This window comes from Eutrigla gurnardus (assembly GCF_963514095.1).
Source record: "Eutrigla gurnardus genome assembly, chromosome: 4".
Taxonomy (NCBI): Eukaryota; Metazoa; Chordata; class Actinopteri; order Perciformes; family Triglidae; genus Eutrigla; species Eutrigla gurnardus.
In genome coordinates this window covers 25,806,014-25,829,415 of record NC_139918.1, presented here as the reverse complement: position 1 = coordinate 25,829,415, position 23,402 = coordinate 25,806,014, and the positions used below count along the sequence as shown (strand labels likewise).

The 23,402-nt window shown below is 43.2% G+C and overlaps 1 protein-coding gene across 1 annotated transcript in view; it reads left to right on the top strand.

Annotated features, from left to right (window-relative positions):
• tnr (tenascin R (restrictin, janusin)) overlaps positions 1-23,402 on the top strand; it is a 75,867-nt gene that overhangs the window by 44,439 nt on the left and 8,026 nt on the right. Inside the window, exons 18-24 of the mRNA XM_084007500.1 lie at positions 709-975; positions 3,598-3,717; positions 4,189-4,332; positions 9,131-9,250; positions 10,409-10,552; positions 18,289-18,419; positions 22,424-22,556. Coding sequence (XP_083863626.1) covers positions 709-975; positions 3,598-3,717; positions 4,189-4,332; positions 9,131-9,250; positions 10,409-10,552; positions 18,289-18,419; positions 22,424-22,556 — 1,059 coding nt within the window. The remainder of the gene's footprint in view (positions 1-708; positions 976-3,597; positions 3,718-4,188; positions 4,333-9,130; positions 9,251-10,408; positions 10,553-18,288; positions 18,420-22,423; positions 22,557-23,402) is intronic.

Below are 23,402 nucleotides of genomic sequence, written 5' to 3'. Positions count from 1 at the left end.
CTGACTTTTTAATCAGTTTTAACTCTACAGAAGACTTCATCACTGACTCTCCTTCTCCCACGCTGTTTCATCCACGCTTCAAGCAAACGTGGAGGTTCTGACCTCCGTCGGTTTCACACGCCGACTACGGGGATTTTCTGCTGACTTTCTAATGCATGTCGACAGTCGGTGAAGGAAACCATAAAACCGATAAAAGAGGAGATAAATCCAGAGCCGTGTAAGAAAACACGGGTTTTTAAATGATGATTTATCAGAAAGAAAAGTCCAGTTTAATGTGGATAAATCAGAAAAGATGACATCAGCGATCTCTGCTGTTTATGCGTCCACACAATGTAATGAGACGTGTTGCTGTGTCAGCTTCCACGCTGTTTCCTGTTCAGTACATCATCTCCTGTCCAGCATCTGTGATCATCATCATCATCATCTCATCAAATCTTCAAATTTACGGTGGATAATCTCATTACTTTGCTTTTTTTTTTCTTCAAACACCAATTAATCCATCACTTCTTCTCTGACTCTCACCTGAACCATCAAGGCTAATTTTCTTAATTATGAACGATCCATTAAACCATCCCGGATTGCTTCCATCCATCATCTCCATCCATCATCTTCATAACGATGGCAGATCTTTTCCTTTTTCTCTCCATCGCCATTCCTGCTTGGGGTCCGGCCTTGAAAACTCTCCGGTGACCTTTGAACTCCCTCCAGGGATCCGGCCCGTAACCCACCTGTACTTGTCCGAGGTGACTTCGGACTCGGTGGCGGTGGCGTGGAGCGCCCCGGCGCCCCCTGCTGACCTCTTCATCCTGAGCTACAGCTCCTCCGACGGGACCGACACCTCCAAGGTGACGCTGGACGGCTCCAGGACCAGGTCGCTGGTCCAGGGTCTGCTGCCGTCCACTCCGTACACCGTCAGCCTGATCACCATACAGGGGGACGTCACCTCGGAGCCCATCACGGCGTCTCTCACTACAGGTGAGCGGCTTCACCTCATGGCCGGTTGGTATCCATGGTAACATGGGGATGATGAGGAGCATTGTGAAGGTTTATGGCTTTGTGTATGAGATATTACTAGTTACTTTATGAACATAACACGTCAAGTTAAAGGCTGCAACTAACAATTATTCACATTATATACAATTAATGTGCAAAGTGATTAATTGTTTGGTCATAAAAACCGTTCATTAATATTCACTTTTTGAGACTAAAAAAAACAGCAAATCCTCCTCCTTCCTATATCTGATATTTTTCCAGACAAATTTGATAATCATTAAATTAGCAACTCACTTTGGTTGATCAACTAACCGGTTATATGACTGAATGTTTGAGCTGTAATCGTGTTTATCACATTCATAAAAAGAACAGTGTCAGACAGGCAAATATTAATATAAGTGCTTTTAAATGAATCGTGTAAAAAAAAAATGCTGTTTCAGCATTTCATTTGCACGGAACCAGAGCAGAGTGAAGTCTGAGATCCGCCTCGGAGGGTTTTTCTTTCTGCTTCGTCGCCAGACTCCGTGGTGTCACATGACCGAGGTTTACCACGGAGATGAAATCATTGTCAATAACCGGCGTTATGAAACGCTGATATGTCCTGTTCATCCTAAACTCATACACAGCTGGAGGACGTTTGAGAAATTCTCTAATGCAGACGATGGCGGAGAGAAGAAGAATGAGGAGCTCATTATTACTGTAAAATATAAAGTAAGAGGAGAAGTCATGTATTTTATCTCCTCCGGCTTATTCACAGTTATCAGTCCTCTCCATGCCTTTTGATTAAAATGTTTCATTTTTTCCCTCCGACTGCGGCACAATGATCCTTCACACCTTCCTCTATCTTTGTTAACATATTATACAGGATTACCACGTCTCTATCCCCCCCTGCTAATTGGCTTTTTGTCAGAAGGAGCTCACAGAAACATTTCTTTTGATTATGAGCTCGCTATTCAGGAGAGGGTCAGTGGACTGTCGGCAAAATAAGGACAAAAGAAGAAAGCGGCACTGAACAATAAACAATAGAGATATTAATTTTGGATCAGACACAGATGCATGCTGTCATCTGATTACTGAGCCGGTTTCACATAAAACCTCCTCCTCTCTCTTTACATTCACCGAGTGGTTAAAATGTTCATATTGTGGTTTGTTTTTTCATTTTTTATTGTTGTTTTGTTTGTATGAACGTTCTTGTCTTGATGGGCTTTTTTTTTTTCTCTTTTCTTTTTTCAAATGTATTATGATATCATTGTTTCTGTCATTTCTCTGTTATTATGTAGTGATTGTGTTTTATGTGCCGGCTTGTCTTTGATCCGGCACGTCGGAGCATCCCGGCTTCTCCTCCTATAATTACCATTTATAATTAGAAAAAAACATCTTCTGCATGTGATACCTTCCTGTAGTCCGACGTTTTAATGGTGTTCAGTCTGTGGTTTGTTTTTGACCCGACTGGTCGTCACACTGTTGCTATGCTCGGTTCAAACAGCTGATGTGAAGGGCGGCGTTCACTTATTAGCTTAAACGCTGCAAATTTAATTGTGATCTTCCAGGAGGGAGGGGAAGAATGGGGGGGGGGGGGGGGGGGGGGGGTGTCTCTGCAGATATCTCTGCAGGACTCTTCTGCATCTGATCCTGGTTCAGACTCTATCTTTTTTTTTAACATGTTTTTATTTGAGAAAATGACGATTGGTCACAGATATATAAATAAATTAAAAAAAGGGGGGAAAATATATATGTATATACACTTGGATAAGTGTTAAATAAATGAAAAATGTTACACTGCAAAGGTTACAAGCATTTATAAATATATATATCTGCCAGGACTCTTCTGCATCTGATCCTGGTTCAGACTCTCTCTATCTCTGTAAGCCTCATGAGAATCATTGTGTTATTCTTGCCAAGGCAAACATCATTAGTGAGATACACATGCATGAATAATGGCAACATATATACTGTATATATATATATATATATATATATATATAGAGAGAGAGAGAGAGAGAGAGAGAGAGAGGAGCAGAGATGTTGTGTTTTTGTCCACACCAGCGGACGGGAGTGATCTCTTAATCTCCTCCACTTCTTCTCTGTGTTGTTGCTCTTTTTCTTTCCACCTCTCTGACTCTGCGTCTCCCTCGTGTTCCGGTGTGGAGCAGCTAAGGACCTGTCACCACTTTAATTGTTTGCTCACATTGTTTTGGCCGTAACCTTTCCCTCGGCGGCTCCAGTCTCCGGAGACACATAAAACAAACGGGGGGGCGGTGGGGTGGCGGGGGGGGCTCAGTCTCAATGCTAATGCCCATTGTGTTCTAACACCAGCTACGTTTCTGCTGGAATATCTTCCATTCATTTGTTTGTTTTTATGAATGCGTGTCTCAGCGGAGGACAGGTCTGTTTATGGAAATCTGAGGACGAGCAGATTAAAAATGGACAAAGCAAGGATTACTGGAATACATCTGTTTTCAAGGGCACTGATGTTTTTATGCAAATTCCCAAACTCGCTTCATAATGCTTCTCTAATGCACCGCTGGGATCCGACTAAATCCTGCCATGTTGTCCATTGTAGAGCATTGTGATTCCAGCTAACGCGTGACGTGTCCCCCCCAGGCATGGACCCCCCAAAGGAGATGACGATGTCGGACGTGACCGAGGACTCTGTGACCATCTCGTGGATCAAACCCATGGCTCCCTTCGAATACTACAAGCTGTCCTACCAATCAGCCCGAGGTACGGTCTCAGTGGGTCCCAGTACTGGTCTGTAACAGGTCTGTAGTCTCAGTGGGTCCCAGTACTGGTCTGTAACAGGTCTGTAGTCTCAGTGGGTCCCAGTACTGGTCTGTAACAGGTCTGTAGTCTCAGCTTCATACAGATGGTGAAGTATTCCTTTAACGTGATAATAAATATATCAGCGTTTTCATGTTCCAGTTAAACGAACACGACATTCACAGCAGCGAGTCTCTCTGATGTGACAGGGAGCCCTGTTACACACACACACACACACACACACACACACACACACACACACACACACACACACACTGCTGTACCAAATTAATTGATACATTTTTATAAGTGAACTTTAATCTTTTAATTCAAATTCCATATTGATGAGATATTTGCTCCATGATGCAAAGCGGCGGCGGCGGCGTGTACACGCCCCCACCAGAGCGGCGGTGACGGTTGTGATGTGTCCTGCAGGGCGAGTGGACAGCGTGGTCATCGACAGTGATGTCACCAACTACACCCTCTCCAGTCTGTTTCCTGCTACGGAGTACGAGATCAGCATCAACGCCGTCAGAGGGAGTCAGGAGAGCAAAGTGGAACGCACCTCCGTCTTCACAGGTAGCCCCATCTATCTATCTATCTATCTATTTATCTATCTATCTATCTATCTATCTATCTATCTATCTATCTATCTATCTATCTATCTATCTATCTATCTATCTATCTATCTATCTATCTATCATCAGATCTCTCCCTGTGTCCATATTTAACCTCCCCTAATTGAATATAGATGCTGGACAAAAACAATATAAACACATTAATAAAACAGCATCACAAACTGCAGCCTTTAAAATCAACCATAAAGTTGAAGACCAAACGTTGGAACCTTCATGGAGGTACAGTTTCTGTTGAATCAGTTTTAACGAGGAGTTCTTAACGAGCTGCTACCTGAGTGGATACCAAAAATCCCATTCATCCGACTGGGAGTGTGATGAACGCCACGGCGTGAGAACGAACGTACAAACCCAACAACAGAACTCCTCTTTTATCCGCTCCACTCTCAGACCAGTCCTCCTTCCCACAACAACTAGAGCTGCAGCGTGGGAGGTTACTGTATGTGCTATAAAAAAGAGCAACACACACACACACACACACACACAGATACAGACGTCAGACCAAATCTAAGAGTACAGCTGACATAGCAGGAGGTGCAATCTTTGCTGCTGCAATAGATGAATGTGTCTCCTCCGTGACCCAGTAATTGGTAACCTACTCCCAACTCCATCTCACTCCCTCTGTCTCACTGTTTCCCTTCCAATCCCTAGCACTCTTTACCTTTTCTCTTTACCTCCATCCAACACTATTGTTACACCTCTCTCTCTCTCTCTCTCCCTCCTTCTCTTCTCTGTCCACCCTCCTTCCATTTCCTCCCTTCTTTAATCTCTCCTCCATTACAGGTAAGACCTCTCAAGCCTTCCTGCTTCCAGACTCTTAACTATATCACAACGTGTGCATGTGTGTGTATATATATATATAAATATATACCTCTAACCTAAGATTAACACACCCTCCCGCTGCCGTATACGTAATCTTCATTGTGTGTGAGAGAGGAGAAGGCGAGGGAGCTAAGGAGAGCCCAGGATGGAGGAGGGGGGAGGTGGGGGGGAAGGAGGTGTGCTTGCATGCCAATGAGACCCGATTCCCCAGGAATCCAGCGAGGCAACAAAAAGCAAAAGAGCCTCTTTCTCTCGCTTCCTCGTGTGTCTGGCTTTCCCCTGCCTTCACTTCGTTATCATCGGCCTCCATTTGAACAATCCCAGTGTACTTACAGCGGGCGCAGCCGTCGGGGCTCCAACGGCCTGAAAAGAACATAACTCCCGAGTCAAGCTTGTTAGAAATGGTAAATAACATTTCCCCCACGTCGCACAATGCCCAACCTTTAATGCAACAGCAACAACAACACGAGCGGGGGATTTGGGAGCGTAATCCAGCCTCGCCTGGCCAAGTATGTAATGACTTAAATAACGCAAGGCAATTGCTACTTACTTCACTTCCGTAATCAATTATTGTCGGAGGGGGATGAGCGAGCAGGGCGCCGTGTTGCATTGTGCTCACGCAGCAGTCGCTGCTAATCCACGGTGAATCGGGAGGGCTGACACCGAACGGACGACGGGAAGGTCGTTTTAATTCAGGGATAATAACGCCGCTCATTAGCAAAGTGTCAGGACCCCAAAACTAACGTTCAGGGGTTTTAAAATCCTCCCAACTTGTCTCTTTTCTTTTTTTCTAGCAGCTATTTAAGGAAAAGATGCACAAGGCAGAGTACACCTATGTGGTAACCGGATGCTTTGTAGAGAAATCCTTCAAAATCACGATTAGTTTTTGAGTTTCCAGGAACTAGGAGGTTGTTGCCAAGCAGAGAGGCAGCTTCCACAACAATGAGAGGGCATGCAGGGATGGACTGGGAGTACTACCTGCATTATACTTGTATTTTCATGTCCTGCTATAACAAGTTTACAGGCTTGGATGGACAAAACAAATGCTGTGAGATGTTTACATCCATTCATTCACACAGAAATCTAGAATATAGTTGGGACAGAAATCCTCACAGCTCGTTTCAAGGTTTCCGAATACATGATGTGTATTTCTCCACAAATTAAGATTCAGAATCTCACTTTTTACATTTACAGGACCTTTAAGACATCAAACCACCCGTCACTACAATCTTCCACTTTTCTCCCATGAATTTAAGACAGAATCATAACCGTCAGCAGGCTTATAAACTCTGTCAACATGTGTTGAGTAAACGAATCTACAAAGCAAACTGTAGTATTTACAGAGTAAACATGTATTGTACACCGACGTCTGGAACACTCTGTACCTGGATGTGATGAGTCTGTGAGTCAATACGTAAGAATGAATAGATAATCCTGCATTAGCTGACTGATTGATATGTTGGTCATTCAAAGCTATGATTAGAATAACGGGAAAAAAAGCAATATAAAGCATCATACCAATAAAAATCACTAAATTGGTCTGGTTTTCTAGATACAGATGAATTACGCCGTAACCCTGAAATATCGATATCCATACAAATATTCCACAGGATCTGTTCATATACTGTTTATTTCCACTTAAAGCAGGTCAACAGGTCATGTGGAGAGCAAAAACGCAACATATGGCAACATATGGATCGAACAAATCAGCCTGTTAAGTATTAAATTATGAATTTGAACGCCCTTTATACTGTTAATTACACTTCATAATTATGTTGATATTATCTTATTTGACTCTGCAACTCAAATTCTAATCTAATTCTACATTTATTCACAAACCGCCTGTCACCATTCATGTATTGATATTGATGCTATTTCACTATAATGTCAATATGAACATCTCAAACAGCAAAGTGAGTTTAGATGGTTTGCCTCCCAGTTTGAATCCCGATCTTTGGCTTTAGAGCAGCCCAATAATTCCACTGCTTTCAGGATAGGGCACATGAGGCAGGATGTGTGCCCTTATATGGTATGAGTGTCCCCTCATTTAGGCGTTCATCGTGTTTACGTCGGTCATCTCCACAGACATCCGAAGTTTAGGACGTTTTCACAAGAAAGTTAAGATGAGAAGATGAAAGTGTTCCAGCATATCTCATATCAATTCTCTTATCATTTTAATATTCATTGATAGCACTCATGGGGTGTACTCCCTGCTCTGGGGGTCAGCGCTGGACGGCTGCTGTATAGCTTCTTGTATTCCTGGATAAATTTTTAACGAAATAGCATTTAAATGGAAACGGACACTGGAGGTTAATGAGCTTCCCGTTTCTCTGAACCTCTAGTCTGGTCCTGGATCTGCAGCTTTGACTTTCAGATCCAGATCCGAGTGCAGGGATGTAGTTATGCTTCGGCTGCATCACTGGTGCAATCAGCAGATGGAGAGGGATGATTGGATTATCTCTGGGGCTGATGAAGGTGGATGACCTGTTTATTTCATTTATTTCTTTATTGGCCAATCCCTCCTCCCCCTCCATTACCGATCTAATTGACTTGGCACGCCTCCATTAAATTCACTTATTAAGTAATGATTTTAATCAGGTTTGTCCATCTATCGTAGAGATAAGACTCAAACTCACTCTGTTGCCTTAATGAGTGCAGTTCTTTTCTTTTTTTTGGTATTCTGATGATGGCAGGGCAATATTAATTACCTCATCTGGGCAAAAGCTTTGGAGCACATGCAGCTCCTGTGTTGTCTCCCTGCCGCGCTGCAATCACACGCCTGAGGAGGAATCGAGGTTGAAACACTGAGGTTAAAGGTATAATTAAATTCAAACTCAATTTTAGCATGTCCAGCAGTCTGGGGATGAAATCAGGAGGAGGTTCGGGGGGGCGGTGGGCTCGGGAGGATATCTGAGACTTTTCCACGGCCTCTTTGAATGCATAATTTCTCTTTGATGTGTGAGAATTAAGGAAACGGTGATCAAAATGGCAAAGAGAGTCATTATGAATGAGTACGAATGCAAAGCTGCTCTGTGGCTGCGCTTCTATAATTACACCCAAGGTCCATTTCAAACAAGGCTCCACAGATGTTGTTTAGGTGTAATTCATGTTTAATGTCTCTGTGTATGAAATAACAACCTATTAGCATATGAAAGCAACTGTGACACAGAGTACAAATAATGGAAATAAATACCAGAATACGATGCTGTTCAGATAAATGGGGTTTCCCTGAAACGTTTCTTTTTTTTAATTCTCCTTTTGCTTGAATGAGAAATCCTGTTTTGGTGAACTTTACACACTTTTATTACCATTAAAGGACCTGAAGTAATTAATCAATCAATCAATATAGATTTTTTACGACGGCGTATTAGAGCCACTGTAGAAAAAAAAAAAAAACGGAGCTGAGAGAGGGGGGCAATAACTTCCCATGAACGCTAGCATTTATTTTTCTAATTAATACATGACATCATGTGACAACGCCTCGTTAAGGTCATTAGGGTGATGATGTTGATGCTTATTGTTGGTTTTATTTATATGAGGACATGTTGTCATCTTATGGGTGTTTATTGATCGGGCAGGTTGGGTTAAGATCTAGTGGTAGTTTTCACTTGTTGTCATAGCAACGGCAACCATCCGGTGTTAGCAGAACCAAGCAACTTCTTTATATCGGCGATATTTGTCAATAAACTCGCAAATTTGCCACTTTTTTTCTCTGAATATTGCCCCCTCTCTCAGCTCTGTTTTTATTTTTATATGGCCCTGATACACCGTCGTAACTTTTAAAGCAAAAATGCAACACAATAATGTGGACCTTCGTTAATCCGTTGCTGTTATATGAATGATCTCAGAAAGAACCTGTTGTTGTTGTGGTTGTTGTTGTGCATTGGGCTCATGTTGTTGTTGTTGTGTTGTTACCGTAGCGATGGACATGCCGGCTGAGCTGACGGCGCTCAACATCACCCCACAAGGATCCCTGCTGAGGTGGAACCCGCCTGTTTCCAGCGTGGACAACTACGTGCTGACGCTCACACACAACCAGGGTGAGTCACGCCAACGACACACACACACACTCATCAGCGTGATCAATGCCCTTTATTGATGCTATGATTTGTGGGTGCAGACGTCTGCATGTTTGTGTTCGATGGTCGCTAACCAACTCGTTATGGAGGACAGTCCTCAGATCAGTGAAATGGTTGAGATCTCATGGAGATGAACTATGAAAGTATGAAAAGTGTCAAAGCTTTTTTTTTTTTTTTTTCAAACAAACACACACTCTTTGTCCGTCATTAGCCTTCACAAAGACATTTTTTAAACTCGCCAGTCAAATTTGAACCTTTTCATTTTCTCTGCTGACTTTAATAACCCGGCCGGAGAACAAAAGTTATGGGATGCTCGATCCTGATTTGCACATGACGCTGCAGCCAGACATCTACATGCTGGACACACAGTCAGAGAGCAGCCTCGGCTCGTAGAGCAGCGCCATGTAAAGTCGTGGACACGCTCCCTCGAGGTTATTACCTCAAGGTAAATAAATCTCGTATTCCATCCAGCGTCGTGCTGCATTCAAATATGAGTTTCTTTTATTGGCAACCCGGGACACGCCCACGTAAAATCGAAGCCTCCGCCGTGTCAGTCCGTCAAACTTCATGAGACATGATGTGGTGTGTTCACCAGCATCATTGACGTTTACACTCTGAGAGTTCATGCAGCTCTCATCATTACTTCTATAAATCAAAACCTCTCTGTAAGTGAGCCTCCACACCAAAGCTGCTGCTACAGTCAATGTCTTTTCTACTCCATTTCAAAGTCTCATTCAATTATTTTTCTTAATCTGTAATTTTTCAGTCAATTCCCGAGACAACGAGATGCAGATTTCTGACTGAATGGTCATTTGTTTCTACTCGCCCTCTTTAAATCGGTTGATATTAGTCATGAAAACGCTTTAAATTGATTCTTGGAATATGGAATGAGATAAGATCATATTTGGGAGCAGAAAACATCCACAGTGTGCATCTCTTTCTGCAGATTTGTCTGCAAAAGCATAATTAGTGTAGAAAGTCTCCGACCCCACAGGTGTCAAACAGCGCAGGCTTTGAGATTCACATCACGCTGAGGTGCTTTTTAACGACCGAATGCAGTGCGTTTAGTCGGAGCTACAAACGGAATATCTAGAATAATCATATTCCTGTGTTTTCCAGTGACGGCTGATACGTTCCTCGTGGACGGGAACAAGCAGGAGCACCAGCTGTCCAACCTGAAGCCCAGCACCAGCTACTCCGTCGCCCTCTACGCCACCAAGGGCCCGCTGACCAGCGGCACCGTCATCACCAACCTGCAAACACGTATGTGCTCCTTTAATCAGCTGCTCTCTGAGCACCTGGCCCTTTAAGTGTCCTCGCCACGCTTGTGTGTGTTTTCTTCCGGCCATTAACGCCAAATAATATAAGTAGGAGTTCTCCTGCAAGCTGCTTCCAACGTGGTGAGGATGAGTCAAACGCAGCGGAGGCCTTTCTATTGGCTGTCGTTAAGTATAATACAAACAACAGACCTGTGTCGTACAAAGAAGAGCCGTATTTCTGCTATGTTAGTTTAGGAGGCTTCATCACTTCTAACTGACTGGTGGGGAGTTTAGGTATTTAACTTCTCATAGGGTCCTTATTTAATAGTGTGAGCGTCATGTGACTCCTTCATATCTGTGCTGTAATTGTGTGTTGAACGATTTAATTCATGAATATTTGATAGAAGTTATGTATGTGTAATGTTCTTTTCTATCTATCGTGCACGGTTGGTACGGGTGCTGGAAATCCTTGAAAACACACACCTTTGAAAAGTGCTTGGATTTAGAATAAAGTGCTTGAAATGTGTGTTCTATGTGATGACATATATGATAGAACAGAGAAAAGAAGATCTCCATATTTGAGGGACTGAAAACAGCATTTTCTGACATTTCTGCATGAAAAATGACTTTTGATGATGAACAGATGATGAAAATAGTTGGTGATTATATTTCTGTGGATCTGTTAGTGGAATTAGTTTTCCTTTCATTTGTGGTCCTTCTGTAAAAAGCTGTCTCCAAACATCATGTTGGTTGTTTAGAGGACAATAACATCTCATTTAATGTGATGAACAAGTGACATAATAAGTAGACTGAATACTGACGATTGGATTGATACAAATATGGAGTTTACCACAGCTGGAAGGTGCTGGAAAAGCATGGAAATGCACCTTGAAATGCATGAAAAGTGCCTGAATTTGACTTTGGAGAAGGTGTAGGAAGCCTGTAACTGGATGAATGTCGGCATCAGAACGAGTACAAGAAAATAGAGATGCTGTGTTATTTTGAACCTTTTATCTGTGCGTAACACTCGTTGCAAAGGTCACGGGGTCGTTGCCGTGCCAGAGACGGTGACGCGGTCACGACATGAACTGTGAGGATTAAATTAGTGACCTCTCTGTTCCACCTCCAGGTGACCCGCCTCCCCCAATTAGATTAGCCTTTCTCCGCTGACCTATAGAGAGCAGAGTTAGAGGTGAAGGAATTGTTCCACTTTAGCTGAGTTGCAGCTCTGTAAACTTTTTTTTTTTTCCTGAAAGAAATTCAGTCAGCAGAGGAGTCGGCATCCCCCGAGGGAGCTGCAGAGCTGCCTGTCCTGCACTGCAGCAGAGACGACGCTCCACACAGAACTCGGACGGCGTACGAGAGCAGCTTAAATGGGGCTCGGAGAAAGTTTGGTTTACGTGCACATCGTAACTCACACGTAAACAAATGCCCCTGGCAGTTTAAGGTGATGCTAATTTAGAAACAGATGCTCTGCCGAGTACGTCTTGTACCTCGGCCTCTCCGGAGAACAAAATAAATGTGCGTTTCTGCTCCGACTCCCGTATAAAAGATTTCAGTAACTGGCTGTGATGTGGAGGAAGGTTGTTTTTGTTTGGAGCGTCTGATTGAATCAAGCCAACGGTCGGGTGCTTGACTTTGTTCCTCTCCTCCTCTGAGTGAAGTAGACCAAAATGTATTCCAGCCAGAGGAAACATGATTGGTAACAAGAAACAAGCTGATCAAACGCTTTGATTACCAGAGGAGAGACATCTGCGGGAGGCCGTTCAGATTCACACCAATATTATAATCTTGTAATCACACAACTACGTACTGACAAAGCGGATTAATGACAGTATTTCTGTGTTCTATTTCTGTATTTTCATGCTGTCCTGGAATAGGGCCTACTTGAAGGAGAATTTTCATACTTTATACTTTAATTCAATATTGTTCTTTTACGTAATTTCACTAAGGAACTAAAATTCAATACATTAAAAATGACATAATATCCCTGAGATCGATCAAACGCCACTCTTTATTAACACCGTTTGGATTGAAGTGCCTTCTAGTAGCCGTCATGTTTAAAGGTCCTGTGTGCAGACATACGATATGTTGATGACATCACCAGGGGGCGCCCCAGTCAACGCCAGCGTCACAGGGAGCTTCTAGGGTCCTTCATTAAACCTCCTAATTGAAATCTTCAAGCTGGGTCCAGATCACACAGCTTGTTTTCTCAGGCAGCTCCGCTCGAGTGGAGAATGTCACGCTGAGAGAGGACGAGGTCGTTGATTGGTTTGGTTAACCTACCCGGCTGTGATGTCACCGTCTGCTGCTCTGCTTGGTGTCTGGGTCCGTCGGCCTCTCGCTCTCTGAGCCTCGGAGTTAAGAATCACCGACGTGGACGATGATCGGCTGTGGTTTGCACACAGAATGAGATATCTGAACCTGGATTTTAAGATTTCAGCTCTGCCAGTAGTCTGTTGTTCTTCACGTTAACGTGACGTTGGAAATATTTGGTTGAAAGACTAAAATATTCCAGAGAGCAGAATACTATTTATTGGAAAAATGTGTTTTATGTCTCTTCATGTCGGTTTGCATAGTTGTTTCTGACAGTTAAGAAGGAGTTGGTAATTGTCCTCTCTGGTGTTGAACAGCTGTGCACATTCAAAGGTGTGATGTACAAAAGGTCAAAGGTCATTGAACACTTCATTAGAAGCTAGCTGAAATAGATGAACGGTGAATTTCTGACTAGCAGACGTTGTAGATGAGAGCAACTTAATGAATCAACTTCATTGCAACAATTCTAATTAACGATATCTACAACTCCATTTCTCACTCTCACGAAGTGCTGATGATTAAATTGTCGATATGTTGGAATTCTGACGGGCGAGGATGTAATTTCAGATTCATAAATAGTGAGGGTGATGTATGACACTATAACCGGCCGGCCGGCGTGATGAAGCGTTAGATTTCCAGCTGCTGCCTCTCAGGATGATCTCCGACGCCGCTCACGGAGGAGAGTCTCATATCAGAATGTGATCAGGGCTGCCTCGGCCATGCAGGGTTTATTTCGGGGTGGAGTTTCTTTGTAGATTCCTGAGCCTCTTAACCACAGCGGAGAGTTGTTTTGTTGTGCCTGGAGAGTTCAACACAGAACAGGACAGCTCGGCTCCCTGTCGGCTCATATTTAAGCTTTAAGGCTGGGAAATAAGGGACTTTGCTACGGGTGTCTCTCTAAGCCTGTAGGCTGCAGCATCGGGACTCCCCCCCCCCCCCCCCCCCCCCCCTCGCTGGGAAGTGCTTGGCAAGTTATTGAAGCAGCAGAGATCTTTGCTGCCGGCAGCTTCGCTGCGCTCCGGCTGAGAGTTGTCCACCGAGTGCTGCGAGAGCTGCTATTACAGAAACATCATCGGGAGTCTTCGGGTCAATTCAAGCATTTCTTGACAGTTTAATGTACTTTAAAGAACTTGTGTTATCAGTGTATGGTGAAAATACTTTACACTTATGCTGCTTTGATAACATGTGCACTGCAGTACATTGGATTTTGGATGGATACATTACCTTAAAAGTATTATTGTCGATATTTTTCTGGTGAAATTCCGTCGGGTTGTCTGTTGGATCGCCCTCAGTCAGTCTAAAAAAGGGAATTAAAGTTCTCTGATATGGCATCCATTCTTGTGGAGAATGTATCAAGCAAAAATAGCCTGATATAGATTTGGCTATTATGCAAAATTTGTCTAAATGTTGCATGGAAACCTGGACCTTGAGAAACTTGGAGGTTTTGGTTGCAAACACTATAAAACACATCTTCACTGAGTTGTGCCTGAAGACAGAAGCTTCCAGTCGTCATCCATTCTGATTCCATTGAATCAGAATGTTCAGAAAAAGTCACTTTTCTTTGCTAAAATACGGTGTTGGAAATGGACCAATCCCTATCCAGCAGCAGTAGTGATGTCACTACTGGGTGAGACACACAGACAGACGGGCGGGGAGGGGGTGAGACGTTCTGTAGATGGACACAGGAAATTGTTTGACATTGAGGTGTGACCTCTGTTCTTTAACTCGGCTAGAAATAACTTCATTATGAAAATAACCAGGATTTTAAATGAAAAGTTAACTGGAATACATTAGTTTCAAGGCGTTGATTTCAATATAAATCTACTCTCCACATAATAATACGTTTATTTGATACAGCACCTTTTACAGACAAAGTCACAAAGTGCTTTACGTGATGAAACATGAGATAAAAGCCAGTTTAAAGAGGTGGTGACAGCTGAGCCGGCGGCTTGCAGCTAACGGAAGGACACACTTTAACGCTGTGTGTGGTCATTAATGGCGGTTTGTGCGGAGTGTGTTGACCTTTGACTTTGGCTCTTGACTGTTCTGAAAGATAACGAGGCGTGACATCAAAAAAACATCTGGGAGACGTAGAAAAGAAAACAACTTCCCTCTTATCGGCCAATAAGAACGTTCTGCTGCCGTTAGATGAAGCCAAACCCATCCTCTCAATCCCTTTGTTCAAACCTCTGCAGCTAAAGACGAGAGTTGGACAGCGGCCGATCACCTGACTCTGCTCCACGGAGAGCTTTAATTGGACGAGGAGACACATTTAATGGGTGAATGAAGAGAAAGACGGGCTGTCCATCTCTATGAAAACGCCTCTTTCTCCTCTCTTCTATCCCCCACGTGCCCATAATGCAGCAGCAGTGTTCTCCGGGGGAACGGCAGCCTGTCAGATAAGCAGCAGAGAAAGAGGTTGGACAAAGGAAGGAAACACCAGCAGGAACGGAGATAAGGAGGAGAGTGAATGGGATGAAGACCCCAGTCTGATGGTGGAGCAGGAGGACAAAAAGAGGAGGAGGAGGAGGAGGAATTAGATGCAAACTGGGTCAATAAAGACGTGAAGGTCCAGGAGAGGAAGGGATCAGGATCACGGCCGACATTAAGCCCCCCCCCCTCACTGTCAGCGTGTTGCTTTCAGCAGGTTATCAAGCCGCGTCCATGCTGCTAATTACTGAGCTGTCATTGATCCGCCCACGAAGAGAAGGAGTGTGTGTGTGTGTGTGTGTGTGTGTGTGTGTGTGTGTGTGTGTGTGTGTGTGTGTGTGTGTGTGTGTGTGTGTGTGTGTGTGTGTGTGTGTGTGTGTGTGTGTGTGTGTGTGAGTGTGTGTGTGTGTGTGTGTTATTTGGGTTCAATTCTACCAGTGGATTAGAGCCGCTGTAGGAAAACAAAACAAAAAAAAGCAGAGCCGAGAGAGGTGGGAGATAAACAGAGAAAAAAAGTCCTGAATTTGCAAGTTCATAAAGTGTTTGTTTTTTTTTGTTTTTTTTTAGTTGTTAGTAGTTGGACTAAGATCCTAGCGGTAGCTTTTACTTGTTGTCATAGCGACGAACCATCAATAAGCATCAACATCATCACCCTAAGGACCTTAACGAGGCGTTTCACACGTTCTGATGTAGAAATTAAATAATAAGTAAGCATAAATGCCAGTTCTTAGCATCATAATAATCTCCAATCAATCAATCCAAATGTATTCATAAAGCACATTTAAAAACAACAAGAGTTGACCAAAGTGCTGTACAATAAAACTGAAATGGCTCACATAGTAAAAAACAAAACAAAACAAAATACAAAGACCAGTTAGGATAAACAGGGGTCACTCTCATACTGAATTAAAAGCCGAAGAATAAAAATTAGTTTTAGGCGAGTTTTGAAAAACAGGCAGTGTGGGGGCCCGCTGAACATCTAGAGGTAGCTCGTTCCAGAGTTTTGTGGCCACAGATGCAAAAATCTTGCAGATTTGCCACTGTTTTCTTCAACATATTGCCCCCCTCCCTCGACTCCATTTTTCTTTTCTCTGCAGTGGCCCTAATACGCCATCGTGGGGGTTCAATTCAGGGTGAGATGTTTAGTTAAAAGTGCTGGCGTTCCAGCTGTGTGTTTCACTGCACGAGAAAGAGAAAACGGGAGAAAAGAGTCAAAGAGCGGGAACGGCGTCTTTATCTCACATTCACAGCGGTGACGTGGCCTTGAACGCCACGCAGAGCGCAGCATCTCATTCGTCGCAGCCTCGCTCACTGTCGGGGCGGCGGGTGAAGAGATGTGCCCCCGAGTCGTGATGTAACTCCAAGAAAGAGATTTTTTTTTTTTCAAATAGAAGGTAATTTATTTTTCTACTGTAACCCCAAAATGAGGTTTACAGGCGTGTGAACGTAGGAAGTTCACGTGGTGAAGTGAGAACGGGTGATGTAAGCCGGGGAAACGGAGGTGAGCTGCCCTGTGATGTGTTCAGGTACCGAGATGCTGTAGTCGGGTTGTTTAGAGAAGACACACACGGAGGGCTGTGATGTAACGGGAGGGAAAACTTGGGTGGGCTTGAATGCTTCAGAGACACTGTGATTAAACATGGAACTGGGGATTCAGGATTGTTATTATTATTGTTTATTATTGTTAATTATTGTTAATCTGATAATCTCCCTCTGCTTTCTCATGCACATCTTTGCTGTTCATTGATTTAAAAGGTACGGATGATGATGAGCTCTCTTCATCTAACTTTTGTTGTTTTATGGCTTTCATCCACCAGAGATCTTCAACAGGGTTGGGCTAAGATATTAGTGGTAGTTTTCACTTGTTGTTATAGCAACGGGCAACGGCAAACATCCGGTGTTAGCGGAAACAAGCAAGTTGTTTATATTGGATTTATGTATTTATAAAGTGGCAAATTTGCGAGTTATAAAGTAGCAATTTTTTTTTTTTAAACTCATAATTTGCAACTTTTTCCCTCTGCCACCTCTCTCGGCTCCGTTTTCTTTTTCCTAGAGTGGCCCTAATACACATCGTACTTACACCATAAAATATAGGGGGGGAAATAATCAAGAAGATATATTGAGTTACCGGCTAAAGGCATTGTTTTTGCATCTTTTCATCAGATTTGTTTAAAAAAAAGAAAGAAATAAAAATCCGTCATGGAAGCTTTTATCCTCTGAATCTTCATTCGGACTGGCAGCTTCACACTTGTGGTTCAAGTGGCAGAAAAAATCAAACTGAAGAGATCCGTCCAACCAGCAGCACTCGCATACTGACGTTTGTCGAGTTTTTTTAATCTCAGCGAGCGGAAAAAGGAAAGTGGAGGGTCGTTGCTATGTCCATCGCCGGGTCTGGCCAGAGAACCTGCTGTTTAAACGCTTAAAGGTGTGTGTTGTGTTCAAAGACTGCTGGATTTACGACCCTGCAGGTCTGTTCTGGGTCAAATACCAAGGTTCTTCATTGACAGATCTTTTTACTCGTTCATACTTCTCTCCTGATAGTGAGTCAGTCCTCGATCCCTATTGGACGAAGTGTGCAGGACTCCAGACCTTGAATTAATTTGTTGCCATATATAAAAGATCATCTATTCAATAAAACACGTCAATGTTACGACCATTTATACAGTGATTTAAAAACTACAGTGACCTTAAAAATGGGATAAAACGTAGGAGTAACTACTGTTAAATGATTAACATCTGATCCATTTTGTCCAAAGATGCTTTCTTTGCTCACCCGCAGTTCCTCTTCTTTTCCTTCTTTATAGTATTTGTGTTGTGATATCTGCTGCTGCGTATACTCATAGCTGAGTAGAATAACAGAGATCCTGTTTGGCAGACGAGTCACCTCAGTCAGGATGTTTAAGGAACCAGCAGTTTGCTCTGGATGTTGAAAACATGTTTCTGAACGTTCTTTTATTTGCGCCGCATTGATATGTTCCTCTCTCTCCCCGGCAGCCATGGATGCACCTCTGAACCTGACAGCCAGCGAAGTGAATCACCGCAGCGCCCTCATCTCCTGGCAACCGCCGGTCGCCGAGATCGACAACTACATGATCACCTACAAGTCCACCGACGGCAGCCGCAAAGTACGGAGAGCGAACTCTCACACACACACACACATCCTGTATACTGTAATCCCATGTGTATTAAGGTTTTTATCCGCAGCCAAAAAATGTCTTTCCGTATCTCCTCTCCATCTCCTCAAACCTCCATCGAGTATCCGTGCTGCAGCTGCAAAACGTCGAGATAAGCTGTACTTCTGCTAATCCACACACCTGAAAATAGAAACTTCCTTCTGCAGATACAGAAGCCGAGTTGAAACTTCTGCAAAAAAGCAGAAAATCTTCCCAATTCAGCCGACTTATTATAGTTGAGCTGATGTTCGGGGGGGGAAGAGAATGAATGCAGAATCACAACGTAATGACGAACACTTCAAAAACACAGATTTGCTCGTTCCATCATGTGATCCCTCGCCGGGTGTTCAGGGACACGCGGACCCACGGATTGCTGCTCGTACTCGGGGGAGTGGCGGCGCCGTGAGGTCGCCCGCCTCCACGAGACGTTACTGTAATGTGTCTCAGCGGAGACGCTGTTGATTTTCATTAAACCTCCTCCATGTGTCTGAGAAAATGGTAATAAAGCACATTGAGGGCGATGTGTGTTAACCAACTGACTGGAATCATTTCCCATGATGCCCTGCAAACAAAACCCTTTAACTAGACGTTAGGTGGCTCAAACACAAGCCACCTAACACAAGCCCCCCCCCTCGATATCCAGACCTCCGGGTCTTCAAGGTGGAAGTGCCTTAAACTTGCATTCCTAATGGTCAGCAGGGGGCGACACCTCTGGTTGCATATAGAAGTCTTCTACTAATGGCCAGCAGGCGGCGACTCCTCTGGTTGCATATAGAAGTCTTCTACTAATGGCCAGCAGGGGGCGACTCCTCTGGTTGCATATAGAAGTCTTCTTCTTAATAGCCAACAGGGGGCGATTCCTCGTTGCATATAGAAGTCTTCTTCTTAATAGCCAGCAGGGGGCGACTCCTCTCGTTGCATATAGAAGTCTTCTTCTTAATAGCCAGCAGGGGGCGACTCCTCTCGTTGCATATAGAAGTCTTCTTCTTAATAGCCAGCAGGGGGCGACTCCTCTCGTTGCATATAGAAGTCTTCTTCCTAATAGCCAGCAGGGGGCGACTCCTCTGGTTGCATATAGAAGTCGATGAGAAGATGACCGTACTTCTCACTTGATTTATTATCTTAGTGAACGTTGTAACATGTTAGCTACATTCAAGTCTTCTAATCCAGCATGATGTTCTGTTTGTAAACTAGCTGATAAAGCAGGCTGTGTTTCAGGGCTCCCTCGTCTGGGTCTTCTTTTCTATTAAACCCTTTAATCGTAAAAATCAAAAAGTATTTTTTTTTGTTTGATTCCGTCGACTAAAAACGTCTCATTCAGCGTTTTATTTAGCTCCGCCCTCTCGCGTTGCTTCTGTTTGCAACGACGGCCAGAAACCAAGATGGCCACGGCTAGAATCCAAGATGGCCACGGCTCGAAACCAAGATGGCCACGGCTGGAAACCAAGATGGACAGGTCTAGAATCCAAGATGGCCACGTCGAAAACATCGAACTTGGCTACAAAACAGCAGTCCGCAAACTCACAGCAATTTAATTCTTATAGATTCAAGTCATAATCTAATAAAGAAAACAAAACTCACACACATATCCAGTGATTATTGTCTCTCGCACACGCACACACACACACACACACACGCACACACACACACAATGTGAACCATAAATGCCTGGTGCTGATTGGTTGACCATCAGGTGTCACTCATACACAAAGAATACAACACTAAGAATTCAGATTTATTTAGATTGTTTCCAGTTCGTTCCTGAATGATGATTTTCCCAACGTTGACCCGTCTTCTGCCTTTTTCATCCTTTCATCCAACGATGGTTTGTTCCTGAACATTTTTCTCCAGATAATATGGCTTCTCCATGGGCGTAGAATTAAACCAACATTCAATATGACATTTGCAGGCCTCTGCATACATTTGCATGTTAAGTTAAACAGAAATTAAATTTTCCTCAAGTATTTTTCTCCTCCAGCATACATATCTGCATAATACATATACATGTAGCATACAAATCAGCACCCAACGGGGAGAAATTACCATTCAAAACTGTTTGCTTTTATAATGGTACTCCCTTTTTTTTAGCATTAGGGGGAAAAAATGTTGTTTCCGTACAACTAATCACATCATTTGGTTTTAAACCACATTTGCATAAATCAGTAACTTCCCTTTTCTGTCACTCTGACGGCAGCCGGCTACACAACGAGAGCCACAGGCTTTACAACAACACATTTTCTATACATTCTGAGAAATACATTTAGATTTAACTAACTCAAAAAAGTACGACGGCGTATTACTGTATAGGACAAAAATATAGATAAAACCATCAATAACCATCAACAGCCTAAGGACCTTAACGATGCGTTGTCACACGCTGTGATGTATGTTTGATGGCGATGACTTTTTATATGTCTTCACAGATATCTTCTCTCTATATGTATAATAAAAAATATTAAAACTTACTACAATGATTCCTTTGACATTGATGACACTGATTGTGATTTCAGCTCACTGCTTATCCGAAGCCCTTTAATTACATCCAGTACTTTCCTATTAAATCGATGTATTAAACAGCATTTATCTTGAAACTCATTTGGAATAAAATAAAATAATTAATGTTGGTTTTTTTTATTCTTCTCAGCACCTTTGATCACATTCTTTTCAGATTTGATTCAAATCTCATGGTCATCACGATGACCTGCCTCCACAACAAAATAAGCCTCACGCCTGCAGCAGCATTACCTCGCCTCTAAGCCAATCACACACACACACACACACACACACAGACACATACACACACACACACACACACACACACACACACAGATAACAGACTCTTGTAATTTTGCACACAGTGGCTGTGAAATTAATATCTTATCTGATGAACATTTACTTACCAGTTTGTAAACGCATGTATCACTGCTGGTTTAGGTTTCGTGCCTGGAGTGATAAACATTCTCCTCCTCCACACACACACACACACACACACACACACACACACACACACACGCACACACATACACACACGATCGATCGCGAGCGTATGAAGGTATGTTTTATCAAATGGCCCTTTCCTTACATATACATATCTCATCTTGACCCTGAAACTTGGTGGGAATGTGTCGGCTCCTCGGAGACGGAGAGACGCTGCTCATGAGCTTCTTCCTGCATAATTCACACGGACACATTGCCTGGAAATGTGTGATTTCTTCTCTTCTTCTTTTTTTCAAACCGTCTGAATATTTCATTTTTACTTCTTCATATTTAATGTGTACTCGGGGCAAACTGTAACACATGCACACGAGTACATGCGTCTGGGAGATCAATCGAGCGATCTGCTAACACTCGGTCCGTCGCCGTGGCGACCTAAGACTGGCTCAATGTCGGACACAAAGTGAAGTAACTGAACTCTGCGGTCTTGACTTCTTCAACAAAAATAGAAATGTTTGTTTCCTGACTGCTGAGCGACCTCTCGGCTGTCTGATGCGACTCTTTTATCTTCCTCTCTGTCTAGTTTTTACATACATTGTAAATGTGATCTGGTGTATCGGTGGATAATCATTCTATAAAACGACTATAAAACGATTTGCCAAATGAAGAAACATAAATATAGTATAGAAGAAAATAAAAATATGCAAGTGGTAGTTTTGTGCAAAAAATATGCAAAGTTGTCCCAGGGATGAAAATAATACACTGAGACCCCAAAGATGTGTGTTCATGTCTATCTGTGTAATAATAATAATAACGTAGTATTTCTCCTTCTTCCACTCCTTCCATATAAACCTCCATTTTATCGAATATCATTCAGCTTGTCATGAAATAATTTGATCATGTGTGTGTGTGTGTGTGTGTGTGTGTGTGTGTGTGTGTGTGTGTGTGTGTGTGTGTGTGTGTGTGTGTGTGTGTGTGTGTGTGTGTTCGTGTGTGTGTGTGTGTGTGTGTGTGTGTACTAGGAGCTGATCCTGGATGCAGAGGACACGTGGATCCGTCTGGAAGGACTGGCAGAGACCGCAGAGTACACGGTTAAGCTGCAGGCTGCCAGAGGACTCGACACCAGCGCTGTAGTCTCCACTACCTTCACTACAGGTAGAGTACACACACACACACACACAGTGTATTTCTGATCTACGTTTGGAAAACAGATCCTAAAGCTGTGAGTTTCCTCATCCTGGATTGTTTCTCATTACTGTCGTCATAACGACGGTGCACAGTCATGGTGATCCCCGAAGTCAGACGCCATTTCCATCCCTCGTCTCCGCGGACAGTGAAGCAGACGTCCCTTAGTCTGCGTCTGTAAACCTGCATCTATAATCCTGCGTCTGTAATCCTGCGTCTGTAATTCTGCGTCTGTAATCCTGCGTCTGTAATCCTGCAGATGAACGGGACGCTCTAATCTCCAGCGCGTGATTAGCTGTCAGTCAAACGAGGGTTAGAAAGCGTCGTGAAGTCACTAGCCGAAAGTGAATATCAATAACCATAATTTCAGCCCAGCAGAGTGGACACAGCGGTGTGTGTGTGTGTGTGTGTGTGTGTGTGTGTGTGTGTGTGTGTGTGTGTGTGTGTGTGTGTGTGTGTGTGTGTGTGTGTGTGTGTGTGATGGACGTTTTGCATGTTTTACCTTCATTTAAAACGGTTTTAATTGGTTTCTTTGGCCACTCGGATGCTTGAGAACAAGCTGTAAACAAACTATTTAAATATCATAAAGTTGATGTTTACGCCTCCAAGAGAGAAACTCTAACGTTCATTTGAAGTCGTGTCTCCAGCTGATGAATGGACGCTCAACATTCACTCAACCCTTTATCTCTGTTTTGGTCTCCACCATCTCGTAGGGGACATAAACAGCTACATACACTATGTTTACCAGCTTTCACAACTGTCTGTCTGCTTTTGAAAAACGATTTATAACAACAAATAATTATCCGTCTCCATCAC